General features: G+C 33.5%; 1 protein-coding gene across 2 annotated transcripts; it reads right to left on the bottom strand.

Moving 5' to 3' along the window:
- Window positions 1–4,676: 4,676 nt before the first annotated feature.
- Window positions 4,677–24,712, bottom strand: LOC133840168 (sodium/potassium-transporting ATPase subunit beta-2). Of its 2 annotated transcripts, none has more exons than XM_062271856.1 (7): window positions 24,584–24,712; window positions 24,389–24,534; window positions 7,324–7,464; window positions 7,145–7,264; window positions 5,461–5,753; window positions 5,214–5,382; window positions 4,677–5,145 (listed from the first exon to the last, which is right to left on the bottom strand). In XM_062271856.1, the coding sequence occupies exons 2-7, from the start codon at window positions 24,531–24,533 to the stop codon at window positions 5,042–5,044; spliced, it is 972 nt and encodes a 323-aa protein (XP_062127840.1). In that variant the 5' UTR covers window position 24,534; window positions 24,584–24,712; the 3' UTR covers window positions 4,677–5,041. The 2 variants fall into 2 exon arrangements, with proteins under 2 accessions (XP_062127840.1, XP_062127848.1); XM_062271864.1 differs by lacking the exons at window positions 24,389–24,534; window positions 24,584–24,712 and adding exons at window positions 9,768–9,988; window positions 10,980–11,111.
- Between the last annotated feature and the right edge of the window lie 929 nt (window positions 24,713–25,641).

Below are 25,641 nucleotides of genomic sequence, written 5' to 3'. Positions count from 1 at the left end.
TTGGGATAAACATATTTTTTCAATACAATTGTTTTAATTCATATCTTTTGTTCATACCAAATCTTTATGCACTTCTCTTACATCTCACCATTCGCTGTTAACGTGCACAAACGTCTCTAACAAATGAGTTGCCCAAAGTCACGAAAGCTTATTTTGTGCTATTCCTTAATTAAACAAAAGAAAATATATACATATATTCATAATAATCAGTATTTATTAGCAGAATACCAGTTCATAGTTTAGTTTATTGTAAATTACAACAAGTTACTCCATCTTATCCTTTTGTTATTATGTAACAATATTGGCAGTGTCCATAATATTTTTGAAAACCTACATAAAACGCCAAAAATTTCAATAATTTTCTTTTATATTATAACATTTTGTTTCTGAAGAGAAGTCAAATATTTTATTTTCCGTTCAAGTTTTACGGAAAAACATTATGTTAAAATAAAACAACGTTCTGTGGCACCGTAGGTCAAAATCTCCAGAGATTTCGGTGGCCTCCTCGAATAACTTAAGGCATATCATATTCTGAACATACATATTATGACATTCTAGTTCACCCAATTTTCTAACGGAAACGAACTTTGGGATATTTTAGGTGCCACAGAGATGAGATGGACTTTGTCCATCACTTTGATTTGGCGTAGTTCAGTAATATCGAACCTATTCTATAGGAGCGCTAATTCCCGAAAGGTTATTAAATTTCCAAATAATTGGGGTAAATATATTTATTAATATATTTGTTTTAATTTATTACGTTTGTTTATACGAAGGCTTTTGAAATCTGCACACAAATTTCCAGTTTAAAATCGCATCTCACAATAGTTTCTAAGTTAATTTCAAATTTGTAGAGTTTAGAATTTGTCATATTTAATGGTATTTTTTTTCGGTATACTTAAAACATACACACATAACAATGGGAGCATTTTTCGAAATACGAAGGCTCTCACATATGTACATACATACATATGTAGAAAACAAAGGGAAATCGTCATAAATTAACAGAATTAAAGGTATCGATATCTCAGATAGTGGAATGCACATTTCTCATAAACAATTAGAATAGACAATCATTTGACATTATTGTAATTATTTAATAAAAAATATATAATTTTTTTCAATTTACTAAAAAATATAAATTTTTTGAAATATGTACATATATAAAAACAATAAAAATACAGTAGAATCCGATTATAGCGACTTTCATGGGACCGACGATTATACATACGTCGTTATAGCCGGAAGACCCACTGACCAAAAGGAACAAAACAAATTTTTTTTTTTGTTTTTTTATTTTATGGTTGTCATGTTCGTAATAGGGTTTTAAAATAAAAATAAAATAATTTTTTAATCAAAACAAAAAATGTAACAAATTTAATTCAATAACATGATTTTTTCATAATTAGTATACATGCATAGCAGAGAGAGACTGAGAATGTAAGAACCCAGCAAGCAAAGTTAAGAGGGCTCTAAATTATGTGTCCAAAAGAGCCGATTTTAAGAGTGTTTTCTGAGTAGGCACATAAATAAGAACGTTTTCGGGCGCAATCAGTGCATTCTAAACATCGACTCATAAAATGGTCTATTGTCTGAGCATATTCGGAGTTAAGTTAAGTAAGAACTGAGTTAAAACAGCGCTTAAAATAACGGAATGCAGATTTGCGATAATCGAGATCACAAAACATTTATTTAGTTTCTGCATTACGTGCCTTGCAAGTCGGTCGTGATTAGTGGACAATTAAAATATAAAATATACGTTAAGTTAATAATGCTAAGTTCTTCATTAAACTGTGAATTTGAAATCCTAACTTTATAATATTTCAATTATTTTAAATTTTTCTTCAAATTCTTTATATTTTTCTAATATTGTAATTTGTTGAATTAAATAAAAATTATATAAAGATCAATTTATCCACACGATTGTATAAACCAAAACCAGTCCGATAAGAATTTTTCAGTGCGATTTAAGTGCCTAAAATTATACTTTTATGAGTATTTTCGGAGCATTTTCAATGCTTGATTAGGAGGGTGAAAGCACTTATTTCTGTGTCAAAAAAGTCATATTAGACTCAGAAATTGCCCTCTTAAAGTGCGACCGTTTTCACGGAAAAAACGCTCTTTCCGGACTCTTTTTGGGCACTTTATGATGTAAAATGCTCATAAAAACTATCAGAAAACTGTCAGAAATCGCTCAAATTGCTTGCTGGGTAAACACATACATATGTATGTATGTAACATTTTCAACAGCGTCGTTGATGCTTAAATTTGTTGGCATTATTTCTTGGTTTTTTTTTTTTTGTATTTCTTTGGCTCGTTGCAATATCCAGTTGAATTGTGAAAAATTTTAATCGGTTTATCGATAAAAGCGGAAATGTGTAAGTTTGAATGGGGAACAACTAAGAGCAAAGCCAAATTTAATCAAACAAACGTTGATATAAAAACGGTCTCACTAAAATTAAGAGCTCCATCCACTGATTTTTTTAATGTAAGTTTCTGACCAATACACAAGTCAGCAGTAAGAAGTGAAACGTTCCGATTGAAAAACGATGACAAACAAAAATGTGAAAACTGGAGCACCTAACAACGAAAATCTAGGTTTGTTCCCAAAACGAAAACGAAAAGTGAATACCGGAGCACGCCTGATTAATATTATTGTCAAAATTTTAAAAACTTATAACTATTGGTCTTGGAAATTTACAAAATTCCTTAATTTTGATTGTAAAACCATAAATCATTAAGCCATGCTCATTATTATCTGATATTGGTTTACTATTATTACATTTTTTAATGATGCTCAAAATTTCGTCTTTTTTCCATGCCGAATTTTGTCCAGCAATAGTATCGCGAAAAGTATTTACATATGTATTTAGGTTCTGCTGAAACCTGATTTCAGGAAATTTATGATGTATAGTACTCTTCCTTTGCCACTACCTGGCAACATGTCTTAACTCCGGAAATTTAAATCTTTTTTGATGTTCTGTAGCATTTTAGCAGATTTTCAAATTTGCGCATATGTATATGTATCTGTCAAGTTGTTTGTTTTGACAGATTGATTGACTGATCTATTCTTTCTTTAAACTATCAACGCATGAAAAAGATGATCACAACAATATTTGCATTATATTACATGTATTTAGAAATTGTGATAATGTGTTAACTATTAGTGTTATGAAAAAATAAGGACATGTGAAGTCCGGGATACAATTTTTTTAATTATGCCAGCAAACACACTTTTGTTATCAAAGTTAATATTTGGGAAACATTTCTATTTTAATTAATTTTTTGTTTTTACCATATAAAACTAAAACCAAACCTTTAAAAACTATTTTTCAACAATTTTTCGCAATTTTTGGGTTATTAGCGATTTTGAATCTTTGTCAATAAATATCATATAAGTTTGTGCACAAAACCAATTTTTTATTGCCAGTTTGTGTTGTCGGCGCTGCCATTCAGCGGATACAATGAAAAATTAAGTATCATCAGAAATCATAAATTGGTGCTATTTACTGGATAGTTTATTATTACCTACCAAAGTGGCAAAAAAACAGAAAAATTAAAATTGATTTAGCAATTTACCTGAACCATATTTAATGAATATATCAATTACCCCAAAAATATAAATTCGATTCGTTACCTAGTTTTTGTAATATTCTACCTAAAAGTTAGTCAAGAAAGGTTTTCATCCACTTTGGATACCAAATCTTTTAAGCAAAAAAAAAGTTGGGCTGCGGACCTGGAATTCTTGCAATATTTCCCAAATATATTTGTTGTTGTAACGAAGTAAAAATAATAATCGCCGCTGAGGTCTATTAAAAATTACTAAGTGCATTCATGAAACAGAACTACATTGGAAGAGATAAAGAAATGACAAAGAATCAGTCATTCAGAAAGTATAAGAACTCACTCTATAAGAGCTCTTATCTATTCATTGACATGATTTTTATCTTGGTTGCGAATGTGTCTACTTTATTAGGTAATATTGCCTATCTTATCTGACAGTAACATATGACAATAGCATATGACCACGTAAATGCTTGAATGTAGATTCATAGTAGTTTCATAGCTTGTCCAAAATTCTGAATTCAATGGGAGTATAACACGGATTTTCGGTTATACGCTTTATTATTATTTTAAAAAGATTTACGATACGACTCTTAGATATTGTAAAAAATCTTAGTTAAATAAACTAAACCCAAAGTGAAATTTTTGTTTTTTTTTTTTATTGAGTTGATTGTTATACATTTCATTTGACTTGCATCTTTTATTTATGTTTCTTTGTAAATAGATTAAAATATTCTTCGTAGGATACTGTATATAAATATTGTGTATAAAATTGTTGTATTTTATGCATTTAAATTTTTTTGGTTTCACTCTTTTTGGAAAATTTTGTTGGCTCCCAAATTGAAGTTGAACTGTAGATCTAAGTTGTACATCTCTTGGTCGAAACGATTTACTTTGTTAACTTTAAATATGTGAACTCCTATTATAATAATAAATTATTATTATAATTCGGTTTCCTGTTTCGAGTGGATTTCACATAACTATAATTGAAGAGTACTTTCAACAAGAATTTAGCTTTAATTTAGCTTTCTTGTACAAATTTCCACTTCTAAATGGCAGTTTTATTATCATTTTCAAATTTAATTAATTTTTAGTTTGCCTCCGTTTTTGTATTTGTTTAAATGTTAATTTAAATAAGCAATAACACATAAAATAGTTATAGCATGGAACCATTCTTAATGAGATTCGTAATTAGCTTACATTTAATTTAGCGTTTTGTATAATTTAAAAAGGAGTTGTATTCAAAGATTGCATTATCAAAAAATTGTTCTTTTTTCATTTATCAAACTCGATTTTTATCTTGGTGGTATATATGCATATGTATAATAATAGCAATGGTGTGTTTTTGATGTTATTTGTAGTTCTTAGGAAAAATATAAATATGGTGTTGTGATTGTTATTATATTCTGACTATTAGAGACAATAGAGTAAACATCTATTAGTTACTAACATTTTCTTGCCTTTCTTTAGTCTCTCATTAATCGATCAAAAGCTCGTAGTGTACCGATCCGATTCTTTCCTTGCGATCGTGAACAATGTTGCGTGCCCAGGCTTTGCATTCGATGTTGATGATAATGCCCCCTGATAAGGATGAAATATATGAATAAAAATATATAAATTTAAATCATCATATTTCCAGTTATACTCACGTTTCGGGCGCTGAAAGTGCACGGCAACAAGGGGACTCAAATATCCTTCTGAGTTCTGGTATGGGTAGAAATAACCTGGAAAGCCGCGAATGGGCAAATAGTTGACTGGGCCAATGTTCTCTTGATCAGCCGGATTCTCTCCCTCGCAAGAGACCCAAATTGTATTAAGCTATGTTACACGAATACTTCCATTAATATCTTCTAAGTTGTCTTTTCACTATGAGTCTTTTATAGTACTACTACTCACTTTGTGTGCCTCCTTCTTTTCGATATCGGCAATGTACGTCTTCAAATTTTCGGGCATGGCAGCTGGCAAATCCTGCGAACTATTGTAAAAATCGGGCCTCCAGTCGTATATCTTGTTTAGCTTGAGAAAAATGCATGGGGAGCTCTTGTGATAACTGTAGTTATTCTCCTTAGTACACGGAGACCATGACTTGATATCTACATCGCACACCTGCCCTTTTGGTGGTGGTTGATTGTAGTCGCAGTTGTAAATATTTTGTCCACGTCCAGGAGTCAAGCCGGGCACTTTGTACACTAAAAAAGGTTGACATTATTAATACAATAAATTGTTTTCCATTAGCATCAAAATAACTTTCGTCCCAGGCAAAAAAATTAAAATAGTCATTCGTACATAGTAAAAATTATTGAATAGTCATTCGCAATACTCAACTTCTTCACTTTAATAAATTCATGCGCTGTTGTACTAGAATGACCGCATGTATAATTTACGAAGATACTATTATTACTAAAGAATACAAAATGATCTGATGTTATGGCATAAAATGGACAAAATGCTCTGATGATATGGCAAAGGATTCCAAAATTTTTATTACTTCTTTCGAAATATATAAGCGAAATCAACAAACCCATTAGTATCGGATTTAATAACTCATGAAACAATAATACTTATGTGTCTCATTATTAGCTATTGTTTATGTTAAATAAATATAATGGGCATAACTGCAGTTCTAAGAAGCTTTCTTTTCATTTAATTTTTTGTTGGAATATTGTTTTCAGCCAAGTATCTAAACAAAAAATTAAAACCAACAACTACAAACAATTAACTTCATCCTATAACTCATGATCGTCCGCTCTCATATTTGGTGCGGCTGAATCGATAGTAAAAACTACGGTCACAGTACAGTGACGCCATTAGCAACTGTAACTGGAACTTTATCAACAACTACAACAGTTTCAACCGTTCATCGACCTAATAACAACTTCTGCTGAGCCGGCAATCAAAACAACTCTTACCAGTGCACTTGCCGCAAAAAATAGTTTGACGTGCAGTCTGGTATGGATCGGAAGTAAGCATAGCCTATATAATTCCAAGTTCGGCAAATTAGGCTAAATAAACCCTTGATCGGCATGGACCATAAAAAACCAAATGGGGATAACACTTTTGCGAAACAGTTACTAATACTTTCGACGAACTGTCCCCTACTTTTAAAGTGGAGGAGTACAACAAACATGAACCCTCTCCGACCACAAAGAGAGAGCTTGTATTTTGGTATATTTTGAGAACAATACTGCAATATATTGCTTTTATTCAAAATGGGTAGCGGGTATCTCACAGTCGAGCACACTCCACTGTAGCTTTCTTACTTGTTTTTTATGGTTCTTAACATAACAGAGAGTTAAGCTTTAAGTGCGTTAGATGACAGTGATTTGCTTACAATTTTTATTTTTTTTTTACATCCTCAGCTAATTTTTAGATAAAAAAAAATTTTAAAAATCGGCACAACCAAATCGAAATAACGATTTCCTGCCATTAAGTTCTAGCAAAAACAAAGAGAGCTCCAGTCAGTCTATGGTTTTTCCATGTATTATATACAAACCAGCAAACCTTATGGGTCTTGCAGATCTATGGTGTAGTTACTCAAGTTTTCTACATGTGACAATGACATGGAATTAATAGGACTCACCTGCAAGAAAATCATCTAATGAGTCTGTCCAATGCTTATAGTTCTCGTGTTGTGTGCCCTTATACCATATCAATGTGCTCTCCACATTATCAACTGGTGGCAGAGGACGAAATCCAAGACCTGAAAAAAAGTTAAAGATGAGATTTATATGTGTAAGTAATTTGCAATATTGCGCTTACCTGGATTTGTACCAATGATTGAACTATCCAATGTCCATTTCGGTATTCGTGGGTCTAATGTCTGGAAGAATGCCCACATGCAAATGGCAACAAGTGCACCAAGAACTCCATAGAAAGCAAAATAAAACGTGCCGATTTTAGCTGTAAAAAAATTAGGGAAGTGTTTGATTAGGTTGTCATTATGCATATGTAAACCAACAACTCAATTAAATAGTAATGCAATTCAAAATTCATTGCTGTGGATCAGCAATGTCGACGGCTCAATTGATTTGATTGAATTATCGTTTTTAAATTGACATCGGAGCAGCCGACCTCACTTAATTAAAAAAAATATTGGATTTCGCAAATTGAATAGTTTATTCATATTAGGACTGTTGTCTTGTGCAGAGTATAAGAGAACATCTCTACTTAAGCAATGAATAATGTTTTTATGAATTGTATGTGTGTATATATGTACATGTTTCACTTCTATGATTTCTCTTGAATTCTCGTTTCAAGAGTACAGTTTACTTAAGAGCGACCTCTGCCTCTTTGACCAGTGTTGCCAGTTTAGCTTATTATAAGCTAGTTCTAGCATGTTTGAAAATCGAAAAGCTTGTAAAATATGAATCTAGCTTATAGCTTCATCTAACATATTCTAGTTTTAAATGTATTTGCGACATAAACGGTTTGTTCTGTAAGAAAAATATGCATGCTTGTTCTTTTTTTGCCGATGGTTATGTGCATTTCGTATGATCGTGAATTTATTTCTAATTAATAGTGACATCGAATTACGATCTTCTGAAGTGTTACCACTAATCGTTTGGAGTTGTGAAATTAAATAAAAATATGTATGTACATATGTATGTATGTATAAACAAATTTTTCGCAGCATCGAAGAAGCATATGTTAGCAATAGGCAGTAAGTAATAAGACATTTAATAAGATTTTTGTTCAATCATACAAAAAACTTTTATAAATTCATCACCTTTGAATTGGTGTTTTTTTTCTTTTGGAAACTGTCGCAATGGAAATTTAAAGACCTAATCATAAATATAGCCCCCAAAGATTTTTGCCACCCACATAAAAACATAATAAGGTTTCATGTTTTCTCTCATTTGGGTGTAGCTTATTTTTCTGCATTATTTTTTCAAATTTGGCTTATTCTAGATTGTTTTTTCAAAAATCTAGCTTATACGGGTGCTCAAAACCTGGCAACACTGCCTTTGACTATGCTCAATATAGCTCTCTGATCGTTGCCAAGCTGTCATACATACATACATACATATGTATGTATGTACATGTGTTTTATATACATAAATATCTTCATCTATAAAAATAAAAATTGAAAGAATTAAAAAAAAAAACATTGCAAATTTAATTAGGGAAACAGTTTTTAAGCCGCTTTAAGTAGCTCTAACACATGCACATGCATAACTGTCAGAAACTCAGGCAAAATTAAAACAATGTACATACATATGTATGTATGTTATAATGTGTTATGTGCAAAGTCCCTAATTGATTTTCGCGTTATGCGACGACCGTGAGTGACTGCCGCGCAGACCGATGGATCAATGGTTGACTTGTCTGGTCATGTCAGTTTCATTCATTCAGCATTTTATTCACATAGAGCTGTGATCATGTGAAGTTAGAAAAGAATGAAGCATTTGCGCACATATGTATGTATGTACATATGTACATATTGCATGAAGTAAACATTGAGTGTGTGTAATATGTTTGATTCATCTATATAATTACATACATACATACATATGTACTGTTAAATACTTTATTACAAAACTCGATAATTTTCTTCAAATCCGAAATTTGATATCGCTCAGCAGGTTTTTACTATGCTGATAAACATTCAGACGTAAGTAGGTACATACATACATATGTATGTATGCACATGTATGTCGATACAAATTTTAACTAATTTCTAACTGTAGTGTCAGGGCGTACCAACCAGCGTAGAATATTTCTGACAGTCAAAAAAACAAAGCTGTAGAGACATACATATACATGTATGTACATATATAAACAACATATGTACATATATAGGCTTATATACGAATATATGGGATGTGTTTTGTAATGCGAAACTCATGTACATATGTATGTATATAGTACATACACTTGTAGACTTTAAACATTTGCATCAGCTACTCGTATGTTGTATTTAAAATTTGTTTATTTGTTTGTACTTATTTATTTCCCTAGACAGGGTTGTCATTTTAATAATATACATATGTACATATTTTACTAATATCGTATCTTCATAGAAACGAGTAAGCTACATTCGAGTCCGATATAAATATATGTATATATTTTGAATGATTCACAATTTTTGTTTTAGAATATAATAAACAATTAAATTAACCCTTTTTTTGGTTCGAAAAAATCTGAAACATTACTTTGTACTACAATTAACAAGTGTAACGATGAAATTAAACCACTGAACTTACCCCATGATTTACGATCTCTTCCCATAACTGTACCCTTCTCGGGATTATATAGAAAATCACTGAAACTAAATGGTTCCGGTTTGCGAAGATTTTGTAGGTCATTTTCAGTATTAGATGTTGACATTGGTACTGGTTTCGACATTTTGGTGGGTTGTTTAAGTTTCTTTTTATATGATGTTATTGTAAATACTTCGAAAATGAAGTGCACTTATTTAGACGATCTAAAAATTCAAATTATGTTTTTTTTTTATTTTACAAATACTTTAAATTTATAACATGTCCGCTTATTACTCAATGGCTCTATGCTTTGTTTTGTATCCCGAGAATTTCTCTACACGTGTGTTTCCCCCGCTTGACTCTTGGCGCCATTTTGGCTTGCTCCTGACGCAATATACCACCGCTTACCACTTTTCAGGCAATACCAGCAAAGCTTTTTTTGTCAGTTAGAAATCAAGCATCTGTATCGTGGTAAATTAGAGCTAATGCCAATGATACAAACATATAAACATATAAAACTACTTTGGCTAATGTACTAAAGATGATAATATTAATAATCACAGATTTTTTTTGTTTGCAATAAATAAAACAAATACATAGCTAACCACGCACGTTGTAGGGTACTTATTAACATTGTATGTATGCACCAATGAACATATTTACTTATGTACATATGTACATACCCATTATTTATAAGCGTAAAAGAGAAAAAGAAAAAATTGCTGATAAAAGAGAAAAAGAAAAAATTGCTTAACTTTGTCGGGGGCTGCTCCGCTCTTAGCTCTGCACATACATACATACATATGTATGTATAAACAACCACACCTTTTAGTTTGCAAGTTAGGCATTCTTTTTGCTGGACCCCGCACACTCTTACAAATATAATGTGATAACGCACGCAATGAGGCTGAGCTTATACAAATGTTTTGCTCTATAAATCATCATATCTTTTTTTGTTAAAGTATAGTACTTCAAGGCAAAGTAAACCCTATAGTAACTCCTATAGATTCAATTTCGATAAATGCCAAAGCATGACTTCTTTCTCAACTATTTCAAGGAACACAAAACATTACAACCAAGTTCAAGAAATGAAATACTGAGCAGAATAAAAGGCACCGTCACAAAACAAAAGGATGTGTCATAGCACTACATTATTACTGAGCACTAGTGAAATTTACGTTGCATATAATTTATTCGTTTAAATAATAATTATACCCGTCAAGCTGCCAACGCTGAACGCTGTGCGTCGAACGTTTCGTTGACGTTCAAAACTAATTTAAGACTGAAAACCAAAACTGAGCTCTGCCTATAGGACAGTGAAACAGACTTGGCTTGGCTTGATTCCCGTGTCGGGTTTTGTATCGATACTTTGACAACAACAACAATTAAACAGAGTAGCACTGTGCTACTAGCACATAACATCGTAACCACCAGCGAGCAAATTATTAAACAGAAATAACCCTCACTCTCTCATTCTCTTTTTCACTGTGTTTGTCTCGCAAGCGGGCTCTCTCAGCCTGGCCTTTGGTATCCGCTCTGAGCGACTTTTGAGTTTGTTTTGAGCGCAAAACTGTTAAGTCTACGGAACGGAAAATGGTTTAGCTCTAAATGGTGTTCATCTTCTAGTCTCAGAGAATAGAATTACACTCATTACTCATTGAGTTCAAGAGCAGCAGTGCCACGTAATACCAGAACAGAGTGAAAATAATACTTGTACATACATACATACATCATATTATTCTACATTTGTATGAGCAATTCATAACAGTCAAATACGACGGAAAGAAATGATTTAAGTTAATTTTAAAATTAGAAATAAAATTTATTAAAATTGGAGCTGGAAACGTTTTTTGGAGGCTTCGTGTTTTAGAATCTTATCCCAAACTGACAGAGGCGCCACAAAAATCATTATCAACCAAATACCAACTATCTTTATGAGATTTTAGGTGACACAAAGCTGATGTGGAGTCGGTTTAAGAAACTTTTCAGCTATTTTAAAAAGTCTTAAGTTTGTCACATTTCTTATGTTCAAGATGAAATAAAAAATGTATTATTGGAGCCAAAAACACAATACTCTTAATTATATTCGTGATTATTTTATACCATTACAAATGAAACGCATCGATAAGTGCAACATGACACCATGTTCCTTATATTAATGTAAAAAATTAAATCGGAGATGGATACAGCAAGTGCGTTAAAGATTTGTGTTTCTTTACAAATTAATTATTATATTATTATATATAAAAAATACCGTATCGATACTCAGATATTCGAATGCATGTGAATGCCAAATCGACAGTTCCATATGCAAAAAATAGACAATCTTTAAAACGCTGTTCCCAGATAAGCTTAATTTCAAACAAGCGAAAAAGTGATACGTTTCGCAAGTTCCCAAAATTTTAGAGTGACCGTTTTTTGGCAACATTTATAACCGTAGATTTGGCACGGAATTAGTAGATTCCAAAATTTATGTTTACATCACTCAAACATTTGCGTATTAAATAAATGCAGTTGTTAAAAAACAACAGATGAAATCACCTTCATTGCCTACTATATTTCTATGGCGACAATATCCCACATATTATTGAAACTACGTTGCAATTTTTTTTATTTTAAATTTCATTTGTAGGTGCGACTAAATAATATAAATTAATGATATTTCTCTTCACGAGAAAATACCTCATGGGTTTTTTTTTTTTCAAATCATCCAACCTGATGCTTCTATTCAATGACATATCATGAATTCGAAATAATACGTTGTCTATGTTCTCTCATGTAAATGTGTTGATTTATCCTTATACATTTCAATATCGGAGTATCGTTACGCTTAAAACTTTTTTGTACAAACTGCGAATCGAAATATCGCCGCAAAAATTTTGCAAGGCCATTTTTTTTTATATGCAGTTACGTGAAAACAGTAAACAAACTCAGATAGGAAGAAGAATATCAAAAACAATAGAAAGAAATCAAACAAAAAGTAGCAAATTCACAGAGGGCATTCAAATGGTATAGATATACATATACAATATATAATTTTGTTTTATTATTCATCAAATGCCTCTACTTCTTTCTGTTTTACATCATAATAAGCAAATCGCTCATTAAACATTTTGTATGACTCTGTCTATTTCGTTTGATTTTTGGACTTTGGTTTTTAATTTTTTAGAATTACAGAACAATTTGAAATAAATATAAATTTAAGGCGTCAAAATTTACAAGTGAACCAGCTGATTTCCATCGATATCGCACTTTTTCGATAAATACATATACCAAAATATTAGCCAAAATATGCCGCATACAATTTATTTTTTAATGCATTCAACAATTTCATCTGATCACAACCAAATTGTCAGAATTTTTAAAGACTGTAGTTATAACCGTACATAAATAAAAATCGAAGCTGCGGCTATACTCGTCCAGACCAAATGATTTGCCTTCAGTCCTCGCATTAGCGAAGGAAGCTAAAACAAATTTTGAAACTTTTTGAACAGCTTCGCTTCGAAAACAGAATAAACATCATTCATAGAATGGCATATTAAACTAACTTTGTTGTCAAACTAAAAACTTTAACAAATCCTCACAACTCAAAACATCACGCTTTCGGAAATTAGCCTCCCCGACCATAACAACCGCAATAGCCAAATTTCAATAGCTAATCGTGGCTAAATCCTGCAGGAAGTCGCAAGATAATGCTACGGCCAATAATAAAATCAGAACCTAAAATCTGTATAAGCACGATCAGATTCACTCAATCCAAGGAACCAAGGAATCAACTATAAGGAGAAAAAGTATGTATTTGCAACCCAGAAAGAAAATGTATGCTAGGAAGTCAAAGTCGAGAGGACCCGACTATATTCATTTTTTAAGGATAAGGTCCTGATTATCCATGTGGAACAATAGCAAGACCAAATACATTATTAATTATGTATTGTTATACCCGTGGAGAAACATTTCCTAGTGAAGACACAACATAGATATATAAATTTCGCGCAAAAATGTATAATGATTATCTCTGAAACTAATTCAAATTTCACTATACTCCACTCGCTTTCCACGTTTGAAGGGATAATCAGCATCGATCTGGTGACCCGGACGACCACAAAATCTAATTTTAAGTGTTGTAGCCAGATGTGCCAAATTTTAAACGTGCGAAAAGCGATTCGTTTCGCAAGTTCCCTTAATCTTAGAGTGATCGTTTTTGGCAACCTTTATGACCTTAAATTTTGTACGGAAACGGTAAGAAACAAAAATTTATATCCACACCACTAAAACATTTGCCTATTAAATAAATACAATTGTTAAAAAACAACAGATGAAATCATATCACAAGCACATATTATTGCAACTTGTTTGCAATAATTTTTTGGTTTTACAATTATATACTACTACATATAACACCAATGTCGTTTCTATCCTACGGACCAAACAGCCAAGCCAACAGAATTTTTGGTTTGAAACGTTAAATATGAATTGGGCAGACTATTTTCCCGGGAACAACAATAAGCAAATAGGAGTCATGCAACGATTGCGTACATTACGTCATTAGTTTCTCGCAAAACGAAGAGGCGCATATTATATACATAGGTCTTGAATGAATATCATGGGCCACACAGAAGTTTCCATACCTGCAGAGACTAAACGTCCAAAATCTACGAACTGGGTGCACAGTAATAAAGAAAGGATCTACAAAATCGTCTTCAATTATCTTCTTCAATTATTATAACCTTTCCTCAATCTCGACTACAAGTTTCTGGTCTACAATACTGATTATTCAAACTGTTTGCTAACTCATAATTTGTAAAATTTCCTTTACGGGACCAGAAATCCCTTTTTCAGTAAATTCGAAAACTGACTACTTAAATTTGTTGTGCTATTTCTTCGAATATTTATTAACAAATTCTTATACAAAATATAACAAATAAACTAGTTGGTGTAATTGAGGAATAAATAACATGTGCTCAGTTATGCTCAATATGAACTTTTTAACAAACGCTTATTTTTAATACTTGGTCCAAAGACCCTTATTTTTAATTATACTATGTATTCGATTTGGCATACATTCTACCAAATTTTGAATTACTTCTTTTGGAATAGCTCTCCATTCTTGCCACAACTTGTGCTGTATTGCTGCAACCGATTCGTAGAGTCCCAATTGTCGTTTCACTATCGAATTGGATTGAGATCAGTCCATTAACTAACAAACAAATTGCGATCCATTCTTTGACGATTTTGGACGTGTGTTTTGGACATCCATCTTGTTGGAATGTGATATAACTCTCCTTATATCCACATTTGTTAATAAAATCGCAAAGATGGGTCTGCAGAATACAAGTATGTATATATTCTAGGGGTTTGGCTAGTAAAATAAATAGTGAATAAAAAAAAATTGCATTAAACAAACAAGAGAGGAAGACTAAGGGAACGGGGAACAGAAAAGTTTTTTTCTTATCGCAATAATTATACCGGAAAAAAAATTAAAATTGATGGCCAAAAAAAAAATATATGGTTTTTTAAATTTCAAAATAAATCCGATACAATTCTAAAAATTGCACATGCAGTCTTATCATTTCTCCCAATTAGTCTAAATAATTTTTATTTTGTTTTAGTTGAAGCCATTAACAAGCAGCTCTAACGGAAAAATGTCTGCAGAGATATGTCGGTTGACCTATAACAGGCTGGTCGACGCACTGAGGATGGAGAACGCCTGAGACATCCAATGTTCACCTTTGAAGGTGCGTGGTGGATGAACGGTGTTAAGACCCTGACATGTAAGGACGACCCAACATTGCTTTAGCTGAAGGCAATTGTCTTCAAGCTGGACGGCTTATGGGAAGGGGCCAAGCTGGACGTGGTGAACAGAAATAATATTCCGTCCATATCGGAGGTAAAGGTGCTCCTTCCGATAATCGTTCAGAGTGAGATCAATAAGGAAGCCGCGGTTTTACCTTAAAAGCGCAAAGGTGATATGGCTTGGGGCTTATGAAGCGTGTACCTTTGCCTCAAAAAAATTCCATCCGACCGACAAGGTCCTACACATATTGTGGTGAAGGAAGGTAGAGGCAGATTTCGGTCTTGAGAGCGGAACCGATTCCCTCTGAACTTCAACCTGACTGACAAGACTGAAGAGGTGAGGACGGAACTGTCCATGCAAACAGATCCCTCGCGAGCTACTTTGGTTCAGGAACAGTGCAATATAGGTGAGGAACCCACGTATATAGGTACTATCCCCCCTCTGATAATAGGTAAACTCAGTTTAAAATTGAACTTAACAGGGTTTACATGGTTGAGACATTCAGAAACCCTTAGAATACGGACTAGGTGAAGTTCTCCAGTATAGCTACAAACACTCTACATAGGTCCACCGAGTGCAACCAACTCGGAAAAGCAAATAGAAACATCTGTGAATGTCCTCTCAGGACTACATTGAGTTTTCCGCCAATCCAGCAGGCTCTCCAGGCCGATGAGAAGATCGAAGCTCTGTGGAAGGGCAAGCAAAAATTTGTTTCTGACTTAATCCTGTGTTGATAGACCCTATGCTGCGAATTCCAGACAAAAGATCCATCTTTGCCAAAGTCATGCCGAGGAAAAATAATTCAAAAGATATGCGTAAATACATTTCTTATGAGTTTTTGATTACAACTGCATGGAGCATTTTTTATTTCTCTACCGAAAAAAATGTAAAATTTTCGTTAAAGCGCTGTTCCAAATGAGCATAATTTTAAAGTGCGGAAATCCAATATATTTAGCAAGTTCCAATTTTACAGTGACCGTTGTTGGCAAACTTTTTTGTGGGCACACCACTCAAACATTTCCCTATTAAATATATAGGAAATTAAAAAAATACCGATGAATCCCATTCATCTTGATGATTCTGTTCACTTTGCCGATATATAGTAAGTGCGGAATAATAGGTTGTCTATTTTGTCGCATGTGCATCCGCCGATTTGATATCCACATTCATTCCATTTCGGAGAATCGAAGCGTTTATTTTTTTTTTGTACTGGGAGTTGCGGAACGAAATGTCGCCGGAAAAATTTTCAAGGCTGGTTTTTTTATATGGAGTTGTGAAGATTTCGCACATCTGGCTAACAACTGCAGCAGACTTGGAAACTTGAGTATACAGTCTGCTGCTGACTTTTCGCCATTGCCGACTTTGAATGAGATGCCAAGGAAATAGTTACTTATTATCATTTGCATAAGCATATTTCTGAATAATAAAAGAAGAAGAACAAGACAATTCTTAGGCAACAAATACGCTGACTTGCTTATGTATGTAGATTGTATGTACATATGTATATTGGGGGTTACCGTTTAATATATTCGATTATTAAATCATATGATTAATTGAAACCATACAATTATTAATTGCAATTAATCTAAAACAAATAAAAATAATCGATTAATTAATTTTTACGTAGCAATTTGTGTTTTTTTTACATGTGAATGTAATGCAATTACTTATTTATTTAATACTGAATGAAGAAAAAATAATTAGACGCGAAGAAGTTAGCCTATTAGTCTTTTCTGTAGAAGTAGCATTCGCCATAGAAAAGACGCTCTCCCGGTACTGAAGAGCCAATAAGGAAGCAATACCGGCAAGATATAACATACAAACATATGTATGTACATATACATAGCTTATAATGTATAGCTCAGCTTTGAATGCTAAAACATATTATTTGCAATATTTCAACTTTTTCTCGCATAATCGGCACTGCACTTTTTCATTCATTTTGTAAAAATGATTCTACACTTTGCTGGTTGTTGGAACCATTATAAAATGTTATTAAACATTTAGTGTCGCGATTATTTTGTTGTATATTCCGCTAATGATTCAATTAATCGAATTCCATTTTTCGATACAATTAAAGCGCTAATTGAAAAAAAATTAATCGATTGATAGGTATCATATGATTAATCGTGCTATCACTATTAGAGGTGCAAAACATCGATGTTTTCCCCATATCTATGTTTTCGGTGTTTCCCAGACACAACATCGATATATCGAACAAAATTTTTGAATTTATTAAACAACCAAAAATGAACGAAAAAAGTAAATAAATGTATTTCAGAAACAACTTAAAATTAATATAACAGAACACTATTTTCAGTTTCTTACAAACTAAAAATTCGTTTTTTCTTATTAACTAAATTTTCATTTAAGGATCTTTTGAGATCAAATTAAATCTTTATTTTTGTTAAAAAATACGAAAATATTTACGTGTTTTGCCTTTGATGTCAAAACAGTCGATATATCGATGTCACTATCGATGTTGTAATTGTCAGGTTAACATCGATATATCGATCTAGCCATGTCCGTCTGTCGGTGTGTCCTTCCGTCCGTATGAACACCTACATAGATCTCAGAGACTATAAGAGATAGAGCTATAATTTTTCGACAGCATTTGTTATTTTTGCACGCAGATCAAGTTTGTTTCAAATTTTTGCCACGCCCACTTCCGTCTTCGCAAATCGATAAAAATCGAATAACAAGCGTAATTTTAAAGCTAGAGTCTCGAATTTTGGTTCCTGGTTTTGGTTGCGATCGGATAAAAATTGAAGAAATACTTTTGTATTGGCCAAAACCTCTACCTAATAGGGGTCTTATAAGCTTTGGCTGACAATTTGTCATATTTTTCAATCTATGGTATATCTTTAAATAAGTAATCAATATATCAAATATACAATTTGGCATTTTTAGTATTTCGGTATATTTGTGTTTTTTATATGCTACGCCATTTTATTAATTTTGTGACCACTCGTGTTCTATTTTCTGACAAGAATGAAATTACCCATTTTATCTTTGATTAAGTATACGAAGAAAACAACTTGGGCTAGGATGTTAGATTAAACGTCGAAGGAAGGCGTAATTGGGCGAGAAACGATCACATTTCTGATGTGGTATGGGTGCTACCCCGCAACACTATTGTCACAAACACAACCATGAGGTTGATTTACGCGGGAGCCGTAGGTCCCTGTAGACGCAGACCATAAGAACCGGTCGGCTTATAGGAGAGAGTCAGGCAAGACGTAGTGGATAGAGACAACACTGAGTTCATGCGGAAAGCCAATATTTAATTTGCAATTGTTGTTCAGGCGAATGTGTTCTTTTTCAGAAGGTAAACAAGGAGAACCCGACTGTTTCAACGACTGACTGACGATGTGCTCTTACCAATAAAGGAGGACACGTGATCCTTCAGATAAAAAAAAAAAGTCGAGGATAAGTTCTTTAAGCGTAATGGGTACTTTTACCTGAGAATATTCAATGAGAACCCGTTGTGGCTAGTTGATTTGGAAACATATCTTGGTTTAGATAGCATGTCCAGCGCTACGGACTCCTCCTGTACACTGATTCCACAGTGTGTTTGCGAATGTGAATGTGCTGAAACTTAACCAACATCAATTCAAAACAGTTTCGGTGGAGCTCCTCTTTATCATAGAAAAAGAAGTTGTCTACATGGCGTTGACCTAGAAACCGTACATAGCAAATGGCAACAGGGAATCGAAAACTACAACCATTTTATTCCGACGATGGTAAGTAGATTGAGAACTGCCATCTTTATTGGGCAGGAGTTTAAAGCTCATATACTACTGCCTTATTACAGTACCTATGATCTTGCTGTCGTAATGCTATAGCTGTGTAGGATGTTTGCTACTAGCACAACTGACCTGCTCCACCGGAAGATCTCATTAGATTAGTGGTTCTTCAGAAAGTAGCTTATCATCGAGACGGACGCCAATGCCCTAGAAGGAATTCTTGGATTACAACAACATTCAGTCCAGACTAGGTCCGCAAGTAAAATACACTTGATGAAGGAGCTAGAATCAAACGTAAATATCCTTAAAAAAGGATTCCTTACCGCATTCCGTAAATTCTGCAGGCTCTGCAGTCGAACTAGAAGATCGATGCAACTTTAGTAAGTTTACTAAAATGTTCCACCTTCCCTTGGATTTATGCCTTACCTTTTAAAACAACTCGAAGATAATATTCCCGTCGAAGGCAAGTAAATACAGTCATTGGATTCCCACCGATTATATGATATTCAGCCTTACAGTGCATCCGATGGCCAACGAGCATGTGTACATAGAGGGTGTGTCTATTGAGCCTCCTCTCTATACTCTAGTATTCTCCATAGAAAAATCATTTAAACCAAAAATTCCTTGACATGTCATGCGATTTCAATAATGTGCCTACTAACGCCATTACGCAGGGTCTTATTTTTATTAGCACTGCACCAGCGATCTATCGTTTGCTTAATCCCCTTCTATGCGTCATGGAATTGTTAGCTACATGGGGTGACGCAACCATGACAAAGGAGGTGCGATGTGGTAGTCCTGGGTGGAGTCTTCTCGCTCCTCCATTGGAATCTAGTATCCTTAACATATGCTGTTAATCCAATAGATGGACCTTCGACTTAAGTGCTTATATGGAGGACAGAAGCATTTTGCAACTGCAATATGAAAGACTTTTTAACCATCATGGAAAGGACAAACCGTCAAGCGCTATTTAATCAGAGGCGCTCTCAAGCCGACTCCAACTAAATCATTTGAAGAGATTATTGGTATCGACATACACTTGGCCCTTACGTAACACGGACTCTCTTAGCACGAACTCGGCCTTACACGGTTACAAATTTGCTTCCATCCCCCATTTAACACGTTAAGAACCTTGTTCTTACACGATTGCAAAATATTGATATATCGATTGACGATAGCTACGAAAAAAAGATCCCTTTAAGACAGCGGATCATTCAGGAAACAGCACTAAGGATTTATGGAATGCTTGAGCAAAATGGAGAGCTCTCTTCCAGCATAGATTTCGTTGCTAGTAATGAATGGTTCGAGAAATAAAATTGCCTAAAATTTAAGGGCAAAGCGGCATCGGCCGATGATGGGAATGCTACCACATACCCAGAAGAAATACAAAGGTTCATTAAAGAAAAGGAATTCCTGCCCAAGCAAGTTTTCAACGCTGATGAAATCGATCAGATTGGTTTAACGATAGAAAAGCTCCAAGAAGGTTTTGCATATGCTAGCAGCTTGAAATCGTGCTTTTTTAAATTCAGATCCGGTCATCGAAAATACTTTTGCCTTATAAGGAGTGCTAAAAGAAGTTTTAAAAGCCACCAAACAATCGGAAATGACTGATTTTTTTTATAGGGAGCCACCAAAAAAGAAAACGTTGAAAAAAAGAAACTGGTTTAAACTATAAATGAAACCAAATGCATTCCAAATTTGATATGAATAGGAAAATATGATCTTAGTTTTTAGCTTTTTTAAGTTTCTATAAAGTTTAACCGGTTGATTAATTATATGAAGCAACTTTTTTTATATAATACCAAATAATAATTTTGAAAAAATGAATGTTATGCATTTATTAACGGCATATCAACCATAACTTAAAGTTGGGTAATTTACCCAAAAGTTATTAACTTTTGGTGAATTTTGATTAAATGTAGAAAACTTTAATAAAAACAGACCAAATTTGAATCATACAATTGCCAATTGCTGCCCATGTTTCGCTTATCACGGGGGTTACGTTCCTAGAAATCATCGTGTTAAGCGAAACATGGATTCAGTACAAAATAAGAGGATGTGTTAAGCGAGGGCCAAGTGTCATTACTGGAAGTCCAGTATCTCGTAGCGACTGACTATACTACCCTCCTCACTTGTACTGAAAAAAGGCTGCGCATTCATAATGATCTCCACAACCATCAAGGCTCGATGTTGAAAGGGGGTGTGGGGTAGCATATCTTAGGTTGAAGTTTTTGCTATTTGGAAAGCTGCAAAAGTGGTTCGGAGCTGTCATAAAATCATAAGTCAGATGTGCTCAAGTTCATCGAAAGCAATAAGAGGGCTGAATATCAGCAACTCTCAGATTGTTTTTATATTCCATAGATCCTTAGATCGACAATGAAATTGATGTGGGAGAAGTAATGTGGGCTATCTACAACATTTTTTTAAGATACTATAAAGGTTGTTTGGTAATTACATTCTTTATTGTTTCTTTATTGATTTTTGACGACGATTTTAACATAGTTAGCATTGTCCGATGTAAGTGCTATATGTACCGTTGTCTTCGATGATTTTCTGCCATTTTGATGGTAGCTTGTATATTCCTCTCCTAAAGAAGTCCTTGTCCCTACTGGCAAAAAACTCGGCGATTTGATTTTCACAATCCTCCCTTGAACTCAATTTTTGTCCATCGAATAAATTTTGCATGGCCAAAAACAGATGGTAATCGCTTGGAGCAATGTCCGGACTATAAGGTGGATGCATTAACACTTCCCAACCAAGCTCCCGTAGCTTGTGACGCGTCACCAAAGATGTATGGGGCCCAGCGTTGTCATGATGGAACACAACGCCCTTACGATTCACCATGGCTCGCCGCTTCTGTTCAAGTGCAATCTTCAATCGCTCCAGTTGTTCACAGTAGAGGTCAGAATTGATGGTTTGGCCATAGGGCAACACTTCATAATGGATAATTCCTCTGATATCCCACCATACACTCAGCAACACCTTCTGAGCCGTCAGTCCTGGCTTTGCCTCCGTTTGAGACGACTCACCGTGCTTCGACCAGGATCATTTACGCTTTATGTTGTCATATGTGATCCATTTTTCATCACCAGTGACTAACCAATCCAGAAATGAGTCGAGTTTATTACGGTGCAACAAAGATTCGCTAATTGATACACGGTCGAAAAGGTTTTTTTGGGATAACTCATGAGGCACCCATACATGGAGCTTTTTTGTTAAATTTTTCGACTTTAAATGCCTATGTACGGTTTCCGTGCTTAGTTGCAGCTCCTCTGCGATGGTTCTAATAGTCACATGACGATCTTAATCCACTATTTACATTATTTTATCCGTATCAACAGTCACTGGTCGTCCGGAAGACTTGGGTGTTTCGGTATCAAAATTGCCACTTCGGAATCGCCCAAACCACTGTTCAGCGGTTTGAATCGAAAGTTCGTTATCTCCTGAGACAGCAATAATCTGTCTGCGAGAATCCGCAGCAGTTTTTCCCTGTGCGAAATAAAATTTCAAAATTGCCCGAATTTCTGCGTTTGTGAACTCCATTTCAATCGATTGTAATTTTTTAACGCGTATGCTCATGTAAATACGATTATATTTGACTTCACAAGCAAAGCACAAAATTTGAATGTAAAAATCTGTATGCCATTACCAAACAACCTAATATAAAGATAAATTTAAGGAAAGTGTCAAATTATAGCAGAGCACTAACAAATCTTATTGAAGTGATTTGTAAATATAATTAAATTAAATGTAGATCGGTAAATCTTCTTCTCCAAATTCCCATGTCTACTATTAGGCTTTTGATTGATATACCATTAAATTTTGCAACAAGAATTGTTGTTAAAAAAGATTTTAGCTCCCTCTCTTACAAAAAAAAACAAAACATTGGTCTTAAGAACTTTGGGCTTGGCTGAAATTTATGTTTGAAAACTCCATCGTAACTTCTTTTATTTTCGAGTGCCTCGTTTTTGTGATTATCTTGGAATATACAAATTAAATTAGAGTTTCCCTTACCATTTTAAAGCTAATCAAGATCAATAAGTTTAGTTTTACCTGTTTGAAAAAAAAAATTAAGTTGTGACATAAGTTTTTTCTCTCTTTGAATGCGTACAAAGGTCGTCATCAGAGACATAATAAACTGGAGGTCATCAATTTAAAAAGGTCATTCAATTTAGTACGGCTTAAATTAGTTACATCCGGCGTGCATTCAGAATGCTAGATTTAACATCTGTGTTATCTTAACCTTTTATATTTATTTCAACTAATAATTGAAATCAAAATCTTTGACCTTATAATGTTATATAGAATGTATAATCTATACATCTTACAGATAATATGAATTTTCCATTTAAAGCAACCTTTCTTTTTAACGCCAATTTGATTTATTCCAAAGCAATTTAAATTATATACATGTATGACATTATTTGAATCTATACAACACTCTTTAATATTGTTTATTCTTTTTGAAAGGAAGCCTTACTCAAGAAATGGGATACATTTTTAATAGATCACATTTTGTGGCATTTTATACTTATGTATACAACTAAATACAACAAGAAATAAAATAAACTTATAATTTTGAATTTAATCCAAACTTTAGTTTTTTTTGTGGTTGGCCTTTGTTTGAAAAAAAAATGCTTTAATATTATATCATATTATCATAATTTATTTTGGGCAACAAATGGATTTTATAAACAGGAATTTTACAATAAACCAGTATCAATAAAATAGTCAAATTTATTGGATAATCACATGATGAGCAGTATATTTGACCCGACATTAGTCTGATACTTATGTATGTCCGCCAATACTGTGCAAAATAAATTACCGCCCCTAATTGACGAGAGCTATTCAAAAACAAACACTTAAGCTTTAATAACCTACATGAATTTATGAGAAAGTTACTATATGTCTAAAATACAGTTGATTATGTGTATATGAATGAGCAAATGCATGCGTAGTTTATTAAACGCGCTATTGTTAACAACAAAAGCAGCCACTTAAAAAGATTCTTTCACATTAAAATATAGCTATGTATATACATATGTACATAGACTCATAGGCGATGAGAATCCCAGACTTACCCCAACTGTCAATAGTGCGTCCGAAATATGAATTATCCTCATCGTCATAGATCATCTGCTTAAATGACTTCTTTTTTGGGCGCTCGAGTGGCCTAGCATAGTACTGCTGAAACCCATCAATGCAGTCCTCGGTAATGGTTGGCATTCTGATTCACTCAGATTAGTACAAATTACGTGTAATTTTCGTTCTTATACCTTGTACTAATCTTAATCCTATGAATTCTTATATGCGATCAAGTTGCCTTTTCGGCTTCTTCACAACGAGACTGATCGACACTTCCCGTTCCAGAAATTGGACTCAACTGAATTGAGCTCGTGCCATAATCCGAACCAAAGCAGAAATTTAAGCTGCGTCGATGTCGCAGGCGTCAAGCGTTGGTCATTATCATCAACCGAATGATCATCATAGTGTTACATATACATACATATAATAAATAATTTGATTTTTTTTTGCTTTGCCCCGTGCACGAACACGAAGCCTTGTCTAAGCAGATTTGTTCTACAAGTTGCAGCGACATGTCACTGATGCTGACTACGTAAACGACATCTACATCTACATGTACGTACATACATATGTATATACATAACATGCATATATACATATATGCAAATTAAAGTAATGTTTAACAAATCGCTTCGAGTGTCGGAGAATTTTAAAAATAATAGCACAATTAAAAAGATAGATGACATATATTTAAACCATTCATAAAATGTGCTCATTATAGAATCTATATTTCAAAAATAAATACGATAAAATATCTTCTAAAATTCAAAAGGAAAAAATTTTGGACGCTAAACACTTTTCATTCTGTAACTACATATATTATTGGGCATTAAAGTTGGTATTTATTTTTTTATTTTATATATATTTTTTATACTATAAAAGCTTTTCTTTTTTGACATTAACTCACAAGTCGACACATAATTCGTATTTAAATTAAAAAATATAAAAGCGGACTAGCGGAAATTAATATTCTTAGTTTCAAACACTCACTCAACAGCATACTCCGAGTTGTAACTTATACCAAAAGAGCAAACTAAATACTTATTTTAAGGACATTCAAATAAACTAAAATGCATAAAATATATGTCATACAAATATTCATGTTATATGTTAATTCTCAAATAGAATATGATTTTCTCTGACAATGAGTAAAGATTATGCTTTGGCTTGGCTCTGAATACAAATGCCACTTTTAAACTAACAGTTCGAATCTATTCTATCCAGTTGAACTTTTATCGTCTTACTTGCT

The sequence above is a fragment of the Drosophila sulfurigaster genome, chromosome 2L (assembly GCF_023558435.1).
Source record: "Drosophila sulfurigaster albostrigata strain 15112-1811.04 chromosome 2L, ASM2355843v2, whole genome shotgun sequence".
Classification (NCBI taxonomy): Eukaryota; Metazoa; Arthropoda; class Insecta; order Diptera; family Drosophilidae; genus Drosophila; species Drosophila sulfurigaster.
Note: the sequence above shows the minus strand (reverse complement) of the source record. Positions and strands in the feature narration are given on the sequence as shown.

What these genes read in the sequence shown, in the direction of transcription:
- LOC133840168 (XM_062271856.1), bottom strand. Translation starts at nt 24,533, where the DNA reads ATGCCAACCATTACCGAGGACTGCATTGATGGGTTTCAGCAGTACTAT. An exon ending in ACGCACTATTGACAGTTGGG is followed by an intron (nt 7,465 to 24,388) that starts GTAAGTCTGGGA and finishes ATTTTTTTACAG; the next exon opens with CTAAAATCGGCACGTTTTAT. An exon ending in GCACTTTCAGCGCCCGAAAC is followed by an intron (nt 5,146 to 5,213) that starts GTGAGTATAACT and finishes CATCCTTATCAG; the next exon opens with GGGGCATTATCATCAACATC.